This window comes from Mesoplodon bidens (genome assembly GCF_964165515.1).
Source record: "Mesoplodon bidens genome assembly, chromosome: 3".
NCBI lineage: Eukaryota > Metazoa > Chordata > Mammalia > Artiodactyla > Ziphiidae > Mesoplodon > Mesoplodon bidens.
The window spans coordinates 170640756-170661011 of NC_138178.1; the positions used below are offsets into that span (position 1 = coordinate 170640756).

A 20256-nucleotide genomic window follows, 5' to 3' on the forward strand; every position below is an offset into this window, starting at 1 on the left:
GATCATTAAAAAATATAAGAGTTTACCTAAGGTGATCATGTGAGCAAGCTTCTGCAAATACTGCTCGGAAAGACTTAAAATCTTCTGTTGAAAATCTTGCTGGATCAATCTTTTCTATACAAGTAAAGAAAGCTATCGCCATAGGTGTCAATGGATTAAGGTTCAATGATGTTTCAGGTGGAGATAAAGGATCGATGTGAAGCACAGAGATTGAAAAAGTTCCCACAGCTAGTCTAAAAATAAATTCAGGCCTGGATTCATCCATTGAAACAGATCTAGAGGGGAGAGCTGAAATACATGTGTTAAAATTATATTCATAAAAAAGTTAATACTTTAAACAATCCATTATATCAAAATTATAAAACATTTACTCGTGTGTTAATTTTAAAACTAAACCTGAGGTTTTAGTCTCAAAAAGCATGTGATCACACATTTTAAGTGATATTAAACAAGTAAAATAAACTAATCTTTCTGCATTTTATATCCAAGATCCTTGATACTTGAAGTACAAAAAAAAATGTTACAACAGGAAACATATGAACAAAACTTCTGCATTAATAAAACTGTATTGGAAAAAGTCAGAGATTAACCAAAAGCTGCTCTTCAAATTTTCCTTTAAGCCTGTGTCTATTTCATTTAAATTTTGCAGAAAAGAAACTTGAGGTTCTCTTTCAAGGAAAGTGTAAACGTGAAACAAAAATCAGATAGTTGATTGAGACCCCTAAACTGCAATAATAATATGAAACTTATGGTGTACTTTTTACTAAAAATATTTAAGTATTTAAATACACAAAGAATACAATAATAGGCACCTATTCTGAAACACTTCATAGTGAAATGTTCAACAATGCTTCACTTTGTTTCTAAATTTTGTTAAATAGCCTAGACCAAAGAAAATTTTATGAAAAAGAAAAGAGTCAGTAGAATGGCATTTCTTAAAAACAATTTTTTTTTAATTTTTAATTTTTAAAAAATTCCAGGGGAAACTATCAACAAATGTCTTGTTTTTACTTACCAGTCTTCTGTAAAGACGCTGGGTGAACTAGGTTGGATGGTAATGCTGACCCTCTTACTGGCTGTTCTTTATGATGATCCAGGAAATCTCCCCAAGTTGGCTGAAGCTATAAAATAATTTTTTAAAAGCACATGAATAAAGTGTAAAATTTTAGAAGCAACTTTTCAAGAATAGAACAAAAATTAATTAATACTTTACCACAGTAGTACTTAATGGAGATCCTGCTGGGGTGTTTGTATATGTACTAGTTAATGATAACTCAAGGTCCATATTTGGGGGTTCCCCAAGGGGTGGAAGAGAAGAGAGACTATGGGACATGTCCATATCAGCCATGGAGAAGAAAACTTCTTCTTCTAGACAGAATTAAACTTTGTCAGTTTTATTATAATTCCAATTCACATCTTTAAATAAGTTCATATATATTAATATCATATTCTTCCCTCAGGTTATCTGAGATATAGTGATGTTCTAAATTTTTTGTTACTTCAAATGGGGTAATTTCTTTGGAACCAAGATATTAATGTCATAGTAAAAACTCAACTGGATATAGATGAACAAAAGGTTAAGCTAGCCCACTGGTGAACTTTTTTAAAAAATATATGATAAGCTGCATTACATGGTATAATGTAATGTCATTAACTGTCATATGATTTTAAAATAATTCAGACTTTTAAATAGTATAAATATCTTGCAATCTCTGGTTTCATATGGATACAGCTATTTCTTTAAAAGAAAAAAAAAGAGTTGAATATTTTATTTAGAATTCTATTTATGTTTTACTTCTTTCTAGAGACTGTTTTACTCTCATGCAAATGAAGTTTCTTATGGCCAAAATTTCTTGAGTAGACTTTAATTTTTTATTTAGTTCAACATTCCATACTTAAATTAATTCTTATTATTCGTGGTATTAGTGCTTACACATTCTGAAATGCAAAGTAAACTGGGTAAAGATTACATATACATTTAATTGATAGAACGATTAATGGACAAAGGTTTCTATGTAAAGAAAACTACTGTAAATCATTATGTGAGCACATAAGAATTTGACAAAATGAATAATTACCCCCAATTTATCTTCTGTGTAAATCCACATTTTTAATTGACTTTCCTTAGAATAAATCATGAATTACAAAACAAAACTATACAATCAAAAGGAATACTGGGGCTTCCCTGGTGGCGCAGTGGTTGAGAGTCCACCTGCCGATGCAGGGGACACGGATTCGTGCCCCGGTCCAGGAAGGTCCCACATGCCATGGAGCGGCTGGGCCCGTGAGCCATGGCCGCTGAGCCTGTGCGTCCGGAGTCTGTGCTCCGCAACGGGAGAGGCCACAGCAGTGAGAAGCCCGCGTACCGCAAAAAAATAAAAAAAGAGATACTGCAGCACATGTGTGCCAGTGCACCACTGTAAGGCTGTGGTTAGATCAACTTATAAATTTAAACCTTCTTGGATCTTCAGTTTTTTCATTACTAAACTCCATTTTACAGCAGCCAAAATTAAGTTTACCTTGCTCTATGATGATAATGTATGATTCTGAAGTCAACTTTTTGAGTTGCTTACCCCGGCTAGAAGGTGTACGAGCTGTTTCTGTCTCATAAAAGCTTTGCTCTGAGGATACACCCGCAGAGAGGGAATCTTTCCTCAAATAATACCGGTTTAATTCCATTTGAATTCGATATTCATCTTCTTGCTGCATGGGTCGATTTTTTCTGTCTTTATTAGCTAACCCGATTTTGCTTGAATTTTCTACAAGTATACAAAAGGAAAGCAAAACAGTAATTAAATTTGGAGTTAATTAATCATTTCTCTCCCAACCCACTTATCCAATATCAATGGCAACTTAGTACCACAGTCAGTGCAAAACCACCACTATTTAATATTAACCGGAGATCTAAGCAATAGCTCTTAGCAGCTAGCTAGGAATCAGAAGTTCTGATCTCTGACAGATAAGTCATTAAAAATTTTAAGTGCGTGCTATTTAATGCGTTTCAGAATTACACCTTCTCAGTTGTATGAAGTACTACCCCCAACCAAGGAAGTAAGCCAGTCAGTTCTGAAAATGTTATGTATATGATACAAAGAATCTGAACTTCAATTTGTGCCATGCTAATACAATTTGAAAGATCCAATCAAATTTAACTATTGAGGATTCTTATTTACAATACATTACAGCTCTTTTTTTTTTTTGGCTGCATTGGGTCTTCGTTGCCGTGCACGGGCTTTCTCTAGTTGCAGCGAGCAGGGCTACTCTTCATTGCAGTGCGTGGGCTTCTCATTGCGGTGGCTTCTTTTGTTGCGGAGCATGGGCTCCAGGCATGCAGGCTTCAACAGTTGCAGCACGCGGGCTCAGTAGTTTCAGCATGCAGGCCCTAGAGTGCGTGGGCTTCAGTAGTTGCAGCACGCAGGCTCAGTAGTTGCGGTGCACAGGCTTAGTTGCTCCGTGCTTGTGGGATCTTCCCAGACCAGGGATCGAACCCGTGTCCCCTGCATTGGCAGGCGGACTCTGAACCACTGTGCCACCAGGGAAGTCCCTACAATACAGCTTTAAGTTCACACATTTCCTATATAGCAATACAATTTCCTATTTGTATGCTATATATTTTAGCTAAAACGTTTTAAAGAATTAGAAATAATAACAGAGTTATACTTGCCTGGTCCAGCAATAGCTGCTAACATATCCAAAAGCAAGTGCACCTGCCTTGGCGACAGGAATAGATGTATAGAGTCTATCTGTCCATCAATATCCAACTTGATAAAAAAAAAGAAAGAAAACTACTCAGGATGAATACTCTTTATAAACTCATCATGACAAATCCCAGTACATTTTAATGCACTAAGAGGAATACTGATCATTTAGCCTTGGATTCCTTTACCTAAGATTCTCTCTACTAATCCACACAATCTAAATGAAAAGATATAAGGCCAACAACTGTTGTTTTAAGAAGGAAAATCCTCCTGAGAAATTCCATGTTGGCAAGTCCAATGTCATACTTTGTGTCTCTCTGAGTTTTCTGAGTATTTAAGGTATTTGAGGAGGCCTTAAGATACAGTCTCCAAGAAAGAATATCTATAGCAGTAACAGAGTAATCATTCCCGTCATGATTTCAAAAGACTCAAATCATAATCTTTAAAGCTTGATTCAAACCAAGAGCAAATAAAGTTGTCTTTCATAAGTTTGCTCACAGATCACACTCCTTTGTAGAACATGCAAGGACCTTCCCTATCAACAGTGTGTCCCTGTGAATGCCCTCTGTGCTCCACAAAGCCCACTCTCCACTGGGCATGGGGCCACAGCAGAAAGAGGGGGCTCATGTGGAATTCCCTTCTCTTTCCCAACTCCCTGTCCATTTTTCCTTCTAGAAATAAAAGCCCGATCCCACTCTCACCCTGATTCTTTTGGAGTATACTCTGACAAAAGCAATTACCCTGTTCTCTGCGTCGCATTCTGGAAAGTTGAATATGCTCGCCTTACTTTTCATTCACCTCCTCTTATTTCTAATGTTAACACGGACTCCTATTATCTTTATGCCATTTTACAATTTAAAAATAATTCAATTAAGAAAATACTTATATTTGGGAAATGGCATCTTTCCCAGGAGAAAAACAAATTTCTTCTGATTGTAAGAACAAAAAATAAAATAAATCACAGAGTGACTTTGAGAAATTTCCATGATCTAACTAATAAAATAATACATTCCCCAATAATAATAATAATCATTATTACCAACTTTTTTTTTTTGCGTACTGGGGCACTGTGTTAGATGCTTTTATTTCCTCTAATTCTTAGTACTGTTCCTGTCTTACAGATGAGAAAACAGTTCGCAAAGATTAAATCATTTGCGCAAGGCCATCTAACAGAGCCAGAGCCAGGATTTTAAGCTAAGCTGACCCGTGGAGTGCTGGTTTCATGGGCCTCCTTACTGACTGCTGACATCCCAGGCCATAAATCAACAAGGAGTTAAGGCTGGGAACAGTGGGAAGATCTCTTTTTGATTATATGCTGAACTTAAAACCTTTCTATGTATGTTCACGTGTACTCAGTGGCTCCCTCTTCCACATTCCCACAGCCATGTCTATGCCCTTATTTTATCTCTTATTAAGACAAAGATTGCATTCCGTTCATCTCTGCATCTGTCCCAAGAACTTGTATCGGGTCTGGCATACAGTAGTCACTCAAATGTCTAGAGCTAGTTAGATAAGTGAATATACAAATGAATAAACCCTGATATCTTCTCAAACTCCATTTTACACAGATAATTAACTGACTAAATACATGCAAGTTTTTTAACTGACTAAACACATGCAAGTTTCCTGATTCTCCAGACTGTTCAATATTGTCCCCTAAGAAATGAGTACGGTTGTCTTTACACTGTCTTCAAAAAGCTATGAGACATCATGAAAAAAATCAATCTCTTTTCATAAATATTATAAAAACGGACATTCCATTCAAAATACACATAGGTGGATAGTTTTACATACATGTAATTAAACATCCCCTTCAGTCAACTTCCTTTCCCAATCTCTCCTTCAACTTTATCATTTGATGACGATAGAGATTCTTTAAGACATTCCTAGTTATCTGAACTAATGAATGTTTCTGAAAGTGGAGGAAAGTTAAGCGTAGGAGACAGCTTCAAATCCTGAGCTGCAGCAGATGGGCAGAAAGCCCATCTTCACCCGAACTCTGTCACCTACAGACAGAAGCACCAGCTGAGAGTAAAAACGCTGACTCCAAGACCGTGGCCCCCTCGTCACAGGGTAATTTACAGCAACCAATCAGTGGGTCCCCGCACAGAGTAAAGGATGCCTGTGGCTTCCTTATGTTTTTATCTACAGAAAATAAAACAAATACTTACCTTAGCTCCAGGAAGTACCTCATTCTGTTTCAATGTGAGACTCAACCCCAAACTACCGACTAGCCCTCCAATCTGCACCGGGTCAGAGGGTGCTGCTTCTGGCAAACTCCTAGTTAGTTGTGGGTGTGGCTCATACACAATTCTGGGACTCCAGCTAGGGGACAGCTTTGGCTCAGCTTCCTACAGTAAGGCAATAAGAAAAAAAGCAATTCTTTAAAATACCTTATGTAAATAAATTGAAATGCGAAATACAGTTGTCAGTTTAAGAAGAATAAAGTATTTGACATGAAAACTGTATGATGTGACAATGGATAAACCGGTATTGTAGAGCTACCATGAAACAGCACAGTACCTTAATAAAGGCAAATCATGGAAAAGGACTTTATGAATAAAGCACACTCTCTGTTCAAATTCCATAATAAGAAAATTTAATAGACATTCTATCATTAAGAAAATAAGATTTGTGAAATAAAGTAAAAGATAAATCATGGAGTGACTAATTTATAAAAGGACTCTCCACTCTTAGAAGGGATTAACAAAGAGCTCCTTAATTATAAAACTTCTTTAAGATATGACTTGTAAGATACATTTTCAGCAATACATTCAGCATGTAAGGTAAATGTGAACATTACTTGATTTCCTGTTTTTACTGTAAAAAGGGTATTAGGTGTTAATATATCATTTCCCTCTAAGACATAGAATCCAGTGTTTCTCTATCAAAGTAATACATAGCAAACTGGCAGAAATGGCAGTAATTATAAATGTGAGGATTCTTAAATCTCCAAAACATATGCCCCCATTACTGAATATCTGTGTTAACTCTCACAGCAGATGGAAACCTATTAGTACATATTACATATCCTAGGAAATTTTAATAACCCTCATGTAAACCTTTCAAAAATCTATGATCTTGGTTTTTTGGTTTTTTGTTTTGTTTTCCTTACCACTGGTGCAGTTGAACAAACTGGGGAAGATTTTGCTGATGCAGAAAACTCATCCCAGAAGAGAGACACTCCAGAGAGCTGAAGTAACTTGTGGGCAAAAGCTGTGGGTTGATGTACATTAATTCCTGAGGACTCGTCAGCAGTTTCATCACAGTACATGGTTCTGAAAGTTAAAAACAAAAAGAGCATTTGCATAAAACTCCTAGGAAAACCTACTTGCAGTTATAAGAAATGCACATAGCTGTTGAAGTTAAAGGAATTTTTCAAGTGTTAGCTCTTCTTAGAATATATCTAAAAGGTGGGTCAGCACTACCATGCTTTACTACAGTAAATATTTTCATGAAGAGACATTAAGCCCAAGAAAGTAACGTTTTGAGGCTCCTAAATTTGGGGGAAAAAATGAATAACTTCCTAAAGTTAGCTTCAAGGAAAACAACTCCTGTGCGCCCTCACAAACATCTCTTGGTTAACAGTGAGACAGCATTTGGCTCCAAGTCACAAGTCTGACATGACATTTCTTGAATTCCTGTAACTATTCTATGAGTCCTTACGACTCATCTTCAGCTTAAATATTGTTGTGCTAAATGCATGAGATTTTAGAAATTTTTTACAGTATAGCTCTACAATACTGGTTTATCCATTGTCACATCATACAGTTTTCATGTCAAATACTTTATTCTTCTTAAACTGACAATTGTATTTTGCATTTCAATTTATTTCCATTAAGGTATTTTAAAGAATTGCTTTTTTTTCTTATTGCCTTACTGTAGGAAGCAGATTTTATTATTTACAGAGAAAAGAACAGGGTAATTTGCTTTCAGATATAAGAAGTCTTACCTTTCTATTCGAATTTCAAGTGCAGTTCCAGTTTTGGAATTTTCTGGCACATGTTCAATTCTCAAGACAGTGTCTATAAAAGTGACTTTTACTCTTCTTAGTACTAGAGTAAACAGGTAACCGTCAACATGAGACCATGTGTATACTAAATAAAAACTTCTAATGAAAGGAATAAATACTAAGTTAGTTTAATAAGAACTTACAAAATAAAAGTTGAATTTCTTTCCTTAAAAAAAATCCCCAAATCTTGAGATTTGTAATAAATATTTTGCCTTGCTGAGCACTTACCCATGTAACATCTCAACCTGGGGCAATGACTAACACTATCTGTTGAATTCTAATCCCTTCATTATGCAAGCATAATAAAATAAACAGAGGAGAAACTAGGGTAAAAAAGAACATGAAATTTAATTGAATACAGTAAGTCCCCTACATATGAACGAATTCCGTTCCGAGAACGAGTCCAATTTTTTCCTAAGTCCAACGAAGTTAGCCTAGGTACCCAACTAACACAATTGGCTATATAGCACTGTACTGTAATAGGTTTATAATACTTTTCACACAAATAATACATAAAAAAACAAGCACAAAAAATAAAGAAAACATTTTTAACCTCACAGTACAGTACCTTGAAAAGTACAGTAGTCCAGCACAACAGCTGGCATACAGGGGCTGGTGGTAGTACCAGCTACATCACTGCTGTTTTTATGCTTGCTTCTAGACATCCTGGGCTTGAAATAAAGATACTGTATTACTGTACTCTATATAGTACTGTGCAGTAAAGTACATAAAAGCACAACCACTTGAAGAGGATGCACACACATGACAATGTACACCAGACACGTGAACTAACACGTGATTGGACATGTGAACGCACGTTCACATCTTTGAAAGTTCGCAACTTGAAGGTTTGTATGTATGTGGGGGATTTACTGTACAATTTTTAAAATAACCTCAATTCTAAAGTTCTAAAGTAAGAATAACAATTCTTTTAAAATCACTCAAATGAGTTTTTCTTATACAAGGCTTACTACTAAGTAAAATCCAAAATTTTTGAAAATACTCAATAATGCCAAACCTGTTTCAATGGTTTCAGCAAACTTTTCAAGTCCTTCAAAAGGCTGGGATCCTTCTCCTTGTTCATCTGTTAGTTTCTGGCTAAGACATTCCTTTGCCAATTGCATACTGCTGGTCATGAAACTTGACCAATACATAGGCTCAGAACCAGTTGCTGCAGAAAATATAGATTAATCCTAAATAACTTCTCACAGTTACAACAAAGCCATTTCTTAAAATCACACATTTCAAACAGATAAATTCTTAATCCTCCAACAGATATTCAGCATCATGGTGTCACCCAGGGATACCATAGTCTAGAAATTACTCCTGAGATTTAAACATCACCTTATAATAACTAAGAAGGAAAAAAAATCACAGAAAAAAGTCCAGAGACACATGTTCTCATTACATGATATATATCTGACAAATATTAATTCACATATTCATTCAAGTATTTAATGGATATTTTATATGAGCGGTATTGTTCAAAATACTGTAGAGCAGGGGTCAACAAAATTCCTGCAAAGGATCAGACAGTAAATATTTTAGGCTTTGTGGGCCATATGGTCTCTATCACAACTACTCAACTGTCTCACTCTAGTACAAAAGCAGCCAGAGAGAATGAATGAATGAATGAATATGTATATATGGTGATGTTCCAATAAAAATTTATTTACAAAAACAGATGACAGACCAGATTTGGTGTGCAGGCCATAGTTAGCTGACCTTGCTATAAAAGAAAGAAAAACAAAATAATTATTAATTCTGCCCTCAAAGAGACTACAAGATAGAAGAAATGAGATAAAATTAAGAAGAATTAATAGCCAACTACTGAGTGTCAACAGAAAATATTATGATAACTAAGAGAAGAGGCTAAATCTTCTAGCTGAGGGAATTCACGGGCAAGTAGAGATAGCAGTTGACCTAGGCTTTAGAAGGTTACTATAAATGTGGATAAAACAGAAGAGCATCCTTGGAGAAGGAACACATGAACTGTGAAGAGTCCTTTCCAGATCCTCCCTTAGGAGAGAATTCCACCACACTTCCTTATGTGATTCAAAACAAACTGACAGAGATTACGAGAATTATTGTCTTCTAAAATTAAAAGTCCTTTTAATGAAATATTTTTAAAATAAAGGGAAAATATTTGACTTTCCTTAGTAAAGTATTATTATATCTACTTAGCTTGGTTAAAATATAAAATATTCTTGTTAATTAAATACCAGATTATTAAGAATTTCCATGCATAGATTACCAATTTTAAAAATACAGATACTAAATTTTACTAAGCATAACTTAAACGTTGGTGTTTCAGGCAGCATTTGGGATCATAATTCTTCAAATATATCTTTACAAACATCACTTGTCACTGAAAGAATTTAAGTTCACAATTTAAGATGATTCACCATCATGACTTTACTAGCTTATACATAAACACACACTCTCTGCAGCAGACAATCCAAGACACAACATAGCACAGTGGTTAAGAATAGGGGCTCCAGAACTAGATTGCCTAGATCCAGATCCCATCTTTTCCATTTAATTAGCTATAACCTTGGACAAGTTATTAAACCTAGTATTTATGTTTCAATTTCCTATTCAGCAAAATGGGGATAATTAAAAGTATCTATGTCAAAGAGTTACTGTGAGGATAGTACTTGTAAACCACCCAGAACAGTATCCGGCATGCAAGAAGCACAGTACACGTTTGATAAATCAGAAAACATCATATGTGTAATTAAAGCTACCACACGCATATATTTGTAAACAATGACTTGCTACTACTTTAAATCTTTTCCTTCCCAAAGTTTTCTTCTGAAAAATTTCAATCCTAAGAAAGAGGTGTACAATGAACACCTGCATACCCTACACCTAGATTCATCAAGATTACACACACACTGAGACTTCCCTGGTGGTCCAGTGGTTAAGAATCCGCCTTCCAATGCAGGGGATGTGGGCTCAATCCCTGGTTGGGGAACTAAGATCCCGTATGCTGCGGGGCAACTAAGCCCACGTGCCACACCCAGAGAGTCCGTACGCCGCAACTACTGAGCCCGCACGCCACACCTAGAGAAGTCCATGCGCTGCAACAAAGAGCCCACACACCGCAACAAAGAACCAGTGCAGCCAGGAAAAAAAAAAAGATTACATACACACTCTCAAACTTTCACTGAACTATTTGAAGGTAAACTGCAGACATCATAACACTCACTCCTAATGACTTCAGCATGTAACTCCTAAGAACAGGACCAGTCTCCTGCAAAAGCTCAATACCATTAACACACCCAAGCAATGTAACATTGACAAAATATCTTACATACATTCAACACCCAAATTTCCCCAGCTGCCTCAATAACACCCTTCATAGGAAAGAAAGAAAGAGAGAGAAAGAGAATTATGTGCTGCAATTAGTTATTCGTGTCTTTAGTCTCCTTTGATCTGAACAGTTCCTCCACCTTCATTGTCTTTCATGACACCGACATTTTTTTAACAGTACCAACCAGTTAGTTTATAGAAGTTCCCTTATTTTGGATTTGTCTGACTGCTTCCTCGTGATTTGATTCAGATTAAGCACTTTTAGCAGGAATAATACATAAGTGATCACCTCTTTCTCAGTCCCTCAGTCAGGACACACATGATGTCAGTTTAACCCATTATGGATGAGGTTAAGCTTGATCACTCAGTTTATGGTGGTGACTGTCAATTTTCTGCACTGTAAAAGAAACTTTTTCCCTCTGCAAATAATATGTAAACAGTGGGAGATATTCTGATACTGTCTAAAATGTCCAGTTTTTCAACAACCCTTCACCGAATGGTATCAGCATTCATTGACGATCTTGATACCATTAATTTTTACTATGGTGGCTGAAAACATGGGGACATTCTATCATTTTTTTTATGTTTATAAGTAGTAGCAATGAAGAGCTTTCCCTTCTCCTTGCCCCCTTTACATACTTATTTACTTATTTGTATTGACATGGACTCAGGGTTTTTTTTTTTATTTAGTGTGTTATAATCCATTATTTTCATTATCCTTTTTGATGCTCAAGTTTTCCAGATTTGGCCAATGGGAGCCCCTTCAAGCCCAATCCTGTGTCCTTTAACATTTCTCCATCAATCTTTGAGCACTTCCTTGCTTTCTGGCACAATACTTTGAATCTTTAAAACATAAGTCACTTTTTATTCAGTACTGTGTAATAACTGATAATGGAAAAGAATTTGAACCATAACATATATACATATAAACATATAAATATGTATAACAATCACTTTGCTGTACACCTGAAGCATTGTAAATCAACTATACTTCAAGTAAAAAAAAAAAAGCAATAAAGACACAGACCTACTTGAGAATGGACTTGAGGATATGGGGAGGGGGAAGGGTAAGCTGTGACAAAGCGAAAGAGAGGCATGGACATATATACAGTACCAAACGTAAGGTAGATAGCTAGTGGGAAGCAGCCGCAGAGCACAGGGAGATCAGCTCGGTGCTTTGTGACCGCCTGGAGGGGTGGGATGGGGAGGGTGGGAGGGAGGGAGATGCATGAGGGAAGGGATGTGGGAACAGATGTATATGTATGACTGATTCACTTTGTTATAAAGCAGAAACTAATAAAAAAAAAAAGCATAAGTCACTTTAGATAATTGGTAACAAACAATTAAACCAATCATCTATATACTAAAGTTCCTGTAGGTAAAGAGACAGAAATAACTCTGAAGATACAATCACATGCCCCCCACATGGACCACGCCCTAATATTTTGTCTACTGAAAATCTCACAAATACAATGCAAAATTAATACTGCATTTAACGCAATTAGGTTACTTTCCCAATCTCTGAAAATTAAAAATAGAAACAAACAGAAACACATAATATACGCCTACCTAGGCGAGGTCTCGGTCGGAAGACCAGTTCTAACCCTTTCACTTCCAGTGCACAATTATCCTGCAGCAAGGAGCCCCATGGAACGGACAGAGAAATTGACTGTATGAATCCTTCAGTGACTTCTAAAGGCGCATCTGCTGACTCCAGGATCTCATTGAGACACTAAAGACAAAAAAAAAAAGTGCATTCTGAAATCACAAGAACAAGAACTTAAAATTGTTAACTTATTCAGAGATGCTAAATATGCTCGTACATGTGTCAGGCTCTAAGGATAAAGAAAGCAGAGACCAAGATAAGGGTGACTCCTGCCCCTCACTAAGCGGACAAAACAGCTTACCACAAAAGACACGTTTAACTAAAGTGGGATAAGCTGCATGACAGAGGAAATACGCTGTACTATTTGAACCTAACCTAGAGATACAAGGCAGGCCATCTGAGGAAGTGCTATTTAAAGCTGAGACCAGAAGGCTGAGGAGTTAATTGGACACAGTGGTCCAGAGAGAGACAATACCATGTAGAAGGCAGACGTCAGAGTGTACAAGCACACATATTTGAGATATAAGAGTTTTGGGCGGGGTGGGGGGCAGGTGTGGAAAAAGCTGCTTTAGGCTTTCCTGTAGCATGCCAGGGTGACGAGCATGCCAGGGTGATGAGCCAGAGATAAGGCTACATAGATAAGGGTGAATGGGATCCAAAAAGCCTTGTAATTAATGTTAAAGAGTCTGAAATTTATCTCAAGGGCAATGTGAAACCAGTGAAAGATTTTAAGCAAGCGCGCCATGATGGGGATAGAACTTTTAGTGAGCCACTCCTGCTGTCATGTACAGCATGTATCGGAGGAAAGCAAAACTCAAGCAGAAAGCACGTTATAAGGAAGAGAAACTAAAGTTTGGTTTGGCAAGGATAGTGACAATGAGGAAAGCTAGAGGAAGATGGATTTTTGTAATATATTAGGAAGTAGAATTAACTGGCATCATGAGGGGTAAAGACAAGAAGGAATGAAGAACGACTCGCAGGTTGCTGGCTTGGGCAACGGCTTAGACAGGGGCGCCATTTACTGCGACAGGGGAAGGGGAAGGTGAGGAATTCAGTTCCAAAGAGAATAGCTGAGCAGACATCAAGGTGGAGATGTCTAGGAGGTCTAGAGCTCAGGAGTGCCATCTGGGCTTATAATACAGAAGGGCTTTATAAACACAGAGGGTAAATGAAGCCACAGGGGTGAGCAGAGACAGCCTTTGGGAACTAATGTAGAGTAAAAAGACAAGAGGCCTAGGACAGAATCCTGATAAACACCAACATTTAAGAAACAAGTTAAGAAAGAGGAACCTGCAAAGTAAACAAAACAAAACACAAAAGCACACAGAGAAGTAGAAAGAAAATCAAGAGAGCCTCTTGCCCCAGAAAATTGTGGAAAGACAACATAAAGAGTGGTCGCGTGCAACAAGAACTAACAAGAAGTCAAAGATTTTTAAATGTCCACTGACTTTAGTGACATTTAGGGTATAGGTGATCCCACTGACAGCAATTTCAGTGAAGTTTTAACTACAACAAAAGGAAGACAGATGGATGTAAATACAGTTAGTAGAATAATTAAATGGGTTTTTTGACAGACAATATACTTTTTAAATTAAAATAACAAAAATTTATTAAATGCCAGCCTACATGTAATGTGCTTCCTGTATGCTATGTTGCATAAGGGTAGTGTTGTAATTCTTTGTCTACAAACCTAACGTTGAACATTGAGATCTAGACTGGCTCACGTTCTATCACTGGAGGTTACTACCTTGATTTTTTTTTTTTTTCCGGCTGCACCACAGCACGCGGGATCTCAGTTCCCCGACCAGGGACCCGCGCCCCCTGCAGTGGAAGCGCACAGTCTTAACCACTGGACCGCCAGCGAAGTCACTGGAAGTTACTATTTTAATAGGCTTTCTTCACAATGGTGTTTGTGCGATCCTACAGACTTCCTAAAGAGTACGTGGGCATGGATGGTTTTCAGGGATAAAATTCCAGATTCCCAATCTCCAAATATATTCTTTCCTAAAATGGACCTTCCTGAGAAGGGTACTTAAAGCAGTGGCATCATGTTGGGTCTCCTTTCCCATATTCCCTCGTACAGTCTCCCTTCTCCCACTGAGCCAAAAATGGCATATCTTTTTCCCTTCCTGAACCCTCCCTTACGCACTGCCTAGGACATAAAAATCTTCAGGCAGGACCAGCAATAAGTTTTCTGGTGTTTCCCCACCTTATACACATTTTCGGCATTGCCATTCAAAGAAATTCAAAGAGCTACGTGATACTGCTACTGCAAAATCCCTGTAATTCTCATCTACTTATTTAGGACGGCAGTGTTTCTCAAGCTTGTAACAATTTTAAAAATTTAGAGTGAAATTTATACTGAACCCTATCAAATTCTAGTTGTAAGTATTTTCATATATGGACACATGAGCAAATCAGGGAAGAGGGGGAAACACACCCATAGCATCAATAAATATATTTCCAATAAGTTTTTATGTTTAGTTATTCAAATGTATAATATTTTTACATTGTTTTGATCAACTGCCCTTAAAATTGTAATAACAAAACAATCCAGGGGAAAAATTCACTTAAAACCCGATGATTATGTGAAGGAGATACTGATAAGATCAATATGGTAAAAGCCCTAGAGCAACCACTAAAAAACTCAAAAAAAAGAATCAATAGTGAAGAAATCATTATGGGAATTAAAACATTACACCAGAAAATATTCACTTAATGCACAAAAAAGCTGAATTGTGACAAAAATTTTTCGTATGATCGACTTCAATTTAGGTACATGTTTTTATTATAGAGAAATGGCAGCATGATCAATAAAAGATGTAAGCATAAGATATACAAATTACAATAAAATTTTGCAGAGGAAGTTGGATGGACATATGAGTTCAATGGGAAAACATACAATGTTAAATTTCCAACTATTAATGGTGACCTTGTTCAAGCATGTTTAAATATATAATGGCGGGTATTTAGATCTTACTGGGTAAAAGAACTATATTTTTATTATATCAGTATTTACATTATCCTTACAACTATTTAAACTTATAATGAAAACATTTTAAAGTCAATTTTAAAATGTACAAGGAATATGTTAGTATTTCAAAAATTTTTTAAAGAAAACTGGGCAAACATGTTTGAAGAATAGTCTTCTAAAACATAGTCTTTTAAAACACAGTAGCTCGGTCACTTACTAGCTGGGTGGCTTTGGACAAGTCTTTAACTTGAGTCACAATTTCCTCATCCATCAAATAGCGATACTACCAGTCTAAGGTTATTGTGAGTGTAAACGAAATAACGTGTAAAGCTACCAACATGGTTCCTGGTACCAAGTAAACACTCTATAAATGCTGGTTATTGTTCTTTGTCTTCCACACTGCCTACCTAGTACAATGATGAGCACTACTAGGGATTCAAGGTGTGCTTGGCAGGATGAAGAAAAGCAAACATTAAGTTATACGCTTCTTTTTGATACCGTAAGACTAAATAGGAAAAGAATACATCCTTATTAGTTTAAGCCCAGGCATAAGAATTCAAATAAAGATAAAACAGATTTAAAAGTTGTACTATACTTAATGTACAAATGGGCATTTGCACTCTCACTCAGGCCATACATCAGACTGGAACAAAGAGAAGAGTAGCAGTTCCACAGTGGGAAGGGTGGTACCTTTGGTTGGACGTTCCATTTCAGTGCACTGACACTTGAGCATACAGTCTACATAAGAAAAACAGACTTTTAAACAGTAGAATCTTTGTGAGAGACAGAAAATGACAGTAACTTTCTGATTTCCTGGGTTTTCTTATGACCAAACATTTAGGAGTTGAATTTAAAGATAAGAAGCAATTTTCTTCTTCACAAAGACTAGAATTTTAAATATGCCTGCCTTTTATGTGCTGACAAATGGCTATCAGTAGTACATGCTACCTAGCAGGTATACTCCAAAACACAAAACACACTTAATCTGTCTTTTCGAAGTAAAGATACCACTTTATTAATGAGTGAGAAAAGTCGCTGCTTTTCAAAGGATTTTTGTACTATGGAGAGGACATTTTGAACAATTTTATTTGGAAATGTTTCCACTGTTACATGATTTTGTTGCTGAAAAAAATGTCTATTAAAAACACTATTTTTTTAAGTCGTTATCTACACAGGTTACAAAGGTTTGAAAACATGAAAAATTATCTCAGTAAATTTAAAGTCTTCTTAAAACAGTTTTTTAAAAGGAGTTTTAAAGTTAACCATATATATATATATATATATATATATATATGTAAATGCTACATGTCCCAATTAATTAGCAAGAATAATTGACTGAGATCAAGGAAGAAGGGAATCTCACAGGCGATTTCAACACAATCCTGCGCATAATTGATGACTGAGAATTGAAACATTAGGAATGTTGTCAATAATAGGATTCTCCCGTTTGGATCTATGAATCTTTGTGAGGTATCTTTTTATCTGTCATGAAAGTCCTTCAAATCAAATGTCAAAAGTAACTGAATTTCCAATCAGAAGTTTAAATAGTTGTATCTAAACGTCACACCAAGATTGATCTTAGTCATAAACACAGCACACTATAATGAAATAAAGAAACCAGCAACAGCCTATGTTTAGTGGATACTTTATTTGACATTATCATTTTGGCTGGGCATATCCCTCACCTTCAAGAAGCAGAACAAAACATAACCTTCAGATTAAGTCCAACCATAAGTTACTTTTCCAATGATCCTGAAGTCAAACTGTAAAACTGAAATATTACCACCTCTGATTTCCCATGAAGATTAAATAAAACCTCGTAAATGACATGCCTAGTACACTGCCTGAAATAAACAAATGCTCAGTTACATTAACTGCTCTTTCCTTGGCTTGAAGCCATGTGATTAATAAAGAAATAAAAGGCTTAAGGAGTGAGACTTGAATTCTCACTATACCACTTGCTAGCTGTGTGACTTGAGGCAAATTATTTAACTCCATCTGTAAAATAGTAATAATAATTCCCACCTTATAGGGTTAATGTGAAAAGTCATTAAAGAATAATGCAGGGGCTTCCCTGGTGGCACAGTGGTTAAGAATCTGCCTCCCAATGCAGGGGACACGGGTTCGAGCCCTGGTCCGGGAAGATCCCACATGCTGTGGAGCAATTAAGCCCGTGCACCACAACTACTGAGCCTGCGCTCTAGATCCGGCAAGCCACAACTACTGAGGCCGCGTGCCCATGCTCTGCAACAAGAGACGCCACCGCAATGAAAAGCTCACGCACCACAATGAAGAGTAGCCCCCGCTCGCCACAACTAGAGAAAGCCTGCGCTCAGCAACAAAGACCCAATGCAGCCAAAAATAAATTAATTAATTTAAAAAAGAATAATGCATATGCACAACATTGTAAATCAACTACACTTCAATAAATAAATAATAATTAAAAAAGAATAATGCAGCCAAGTCATTCAACCCAAAAAGGACTGTTAATAAATATCCAACCCTCCTCCTTAAAGACAGTCTATTCATAACTGTACCAAAAGGATAGACTTATGGGTCAATGAATTTTAAAATACCCATCAGAATCCTTATCTTTTGGTAAGAATTACAGCATTGCAGTACCCTGACACAGTGCCTGGCATGGAGTGGATACTCCATTAATGTTTACTGAACTCGGGTGAATTACTATGTCCAATGTCACTTGGCTAACTGTGGCAGCATGCACTAGCCTGGGTTGGAACTAGGTCCTTCTGCTACTCAAGCCAAGGCTTTTCCCACTATCCTGTGTACTCTCCCTAGTTTAGGTCATCCACTTGCTGATAAAATTACATGCTTATTTACACCAGTACAAATTAATTTAAGGGTCATAGTAAGGTGTCACCATAATTTGAGTTTTTCAGGTTTCTACGGCTAAAGAAGTCACTACTCTGTTAAAATACTTTTACATAAAAGAAAAACAAAAAACACACACAAGCTTTTTACACGGCTTAAATCAAGAAAAAAATGTTTCCTTTTGTGTTGCCCAGCTACCACAGGAAAGTTACCTATATTGATGATTTCCTAAACGTAAACCGTGCTGGAACGTTTTCAGAATAGTAATACTTTAGAATGGTACAACCAACACAAACTGTAAGCCGCAAACTCTAGTGGAACAAATAAAGAGTTGGGGGAAGTGGGAGAGCCACTCCATTCTTGCCGAACTCAAGGCTGAATACACATGAAGTAAAATACTATGCACTGAAAACATACAGATGCAGGTTCAACTATACATGAAGCACCTGTTAAGACGAGTCAACTCACAACCTCTGGATGACAAGCGGAAAACAGGTTTTTAAATGTCTGAACGCTGCAGCTTCAGCGCTTTTCCAACACCCGCTGTTACGATCTGTCACGTGAAGCAAACAGGCACAACCAAGCATCACTATTAGAGCCACACTACCATTCACCGACTGGCCTTCTACACACAGTATCAAGCAAAAGCAGGCAAACCGGCAGAGGAGGGCTTCACCTAACTTTCTTCCAGATGCCAAACGCTGTACGGAGGCCGCGGTGTGCAAGTAACCAACCCCAAGTAAATAAATGAACATCTAGGCATTCTGACATCCCCAAAGGTCCTCCTCATCCTTAATCTTTCCAGAGTGTCATCCCATGAAATACGACTTGTTTGCACAGTACCCCGCGACCCGTCCTTCCCCAAAGGGGCAGCACTGATCACCTCCTTCCATGGACCCCCTTCAGCCAGATTCACAGACACCCACCCCCGCCCAAACCACTGACTCCGCTGATTCCCACAGGGTAGACTCCATTACCTATGTTAAGTTTCTGAACACGTGATTTGGGAGAGCAAACTTGCTAGAAACAGATTACACGACACTTGAACACATTTCTCGGAGTACTGCCCCATCCTGGAGCCAAACAACCCCCAGGGAGGGACTGAACGTCACCAATCTTAGATGACACTCGTTCGAATCGCGCTAAAGAGAAGACTGAGTCCCTCCCGGCTGGCCGCCGGCAGCTCTTACCCATTTGTCCAAGGGAACTTGGGCGAGGGACCCGGTGCCCTGGTACAGGTCCAGACTGAGCTGCTCCAGGCTCAGCTTCTCCTGCAGAAAGTGGCCCAGGTATCTCTGCAGGAGGTACCGACAGGCCCTCTTCTTGATGGACTCCGAAAACGGCCAAGGCATGACGAGGGCTGGCAGCTGGGCCGGCGGGGGCTGCGGACGGCTCTGGCCTGGGGGTCCAGGCTCCGGCTCCAGGCCGCTGCTGTGGCTGAGGCGGCGTCTCAGGTCCCGGCCGGCGAGCCCAGGCCGCGGCGAAGCCTAAGCCCGGGGAGGCCCCTCCATGCCCGCCCGCTCGGGGCCGGGAATCCCTCAGGGAGACCCCATCACCTGTGCCGCGCCGCTCGCGCTAGGCCTGGCGGGGACAAGGCGCGGAGGAGTCCCCGTCACCCCAAGCCCGGGGGCTTCCGAGGGGGTCCTAGTCGGCCCAGAGAGAGGATGCAAGAGATCACGCGGGGAGACGGCAGGGCCTGAGGCCGGGGCTGAGGCGGACACCTCCACCGCCGCTGCGCGACGAATTTGTTGTCATCCACGGGGCGCGCTCCCGACTGCGGGACGCTACCGGCGCGTCCGCGAGACACGGACTCCAGCGC

The 20256-nt window shown here is 38.2% G+C and overlaps 1 protein-coding gene across 4 annotated transcripts in view; it reads right to left on the reverse strand.

Annotated features, from left to right (window-relative positions):
• Positions 1–20246, reverse strand: part of ATG2B (autophagy related 2B) — a 72075-nt gene extending 51829 nt beyond the window's left edge. For 2 of the 4 annotated variants that reach the window (XM_081228392.1, XM_081228390.1), the window contains exons 1-11: positions 19628–20246; positions 12595–12757; positions 8729–8881; positions 7651–7753; positions 6814–6976; positions 5870–6049; positions 3665–3761; positions 2574–2759; positions 1214–1368; positions 1016–1121; positions 27–288 (exon numbers count right to left, since the gene is read on the reverse strand). In XM_081228392.1, coding sequence (XP_081084518.1) covers positions 27–288; positions 1016–1121; positions 1214–1368; positions 2574–2759; positions 3665–3761; positions 5870–6049; positions 6814–6976; positions 7651–7753; positions 8729–8881; positions 12595–12757; positions 19628–19789 — 1730 coding nt within the window. In that variant the 5' untranslated portion in view covers positions 19790–20246. The remainder of the gene's footprint in view (positions 1–26; positions 289–1015; positions 1122–1213; positions 1369–2573; positions 2760–3664; positions 3762–5869; positions 6050–6813; positions 6977–7650; positions 7754–8728; positions 8882–12594; positions 12758–19627) is intronic. The other 2 variants (XM_081228391.1, XM_081228393.1) reach the window with 2 other exon arrangements.
• Positions 20247–20256: the final 10 nt, after the last annotated feature.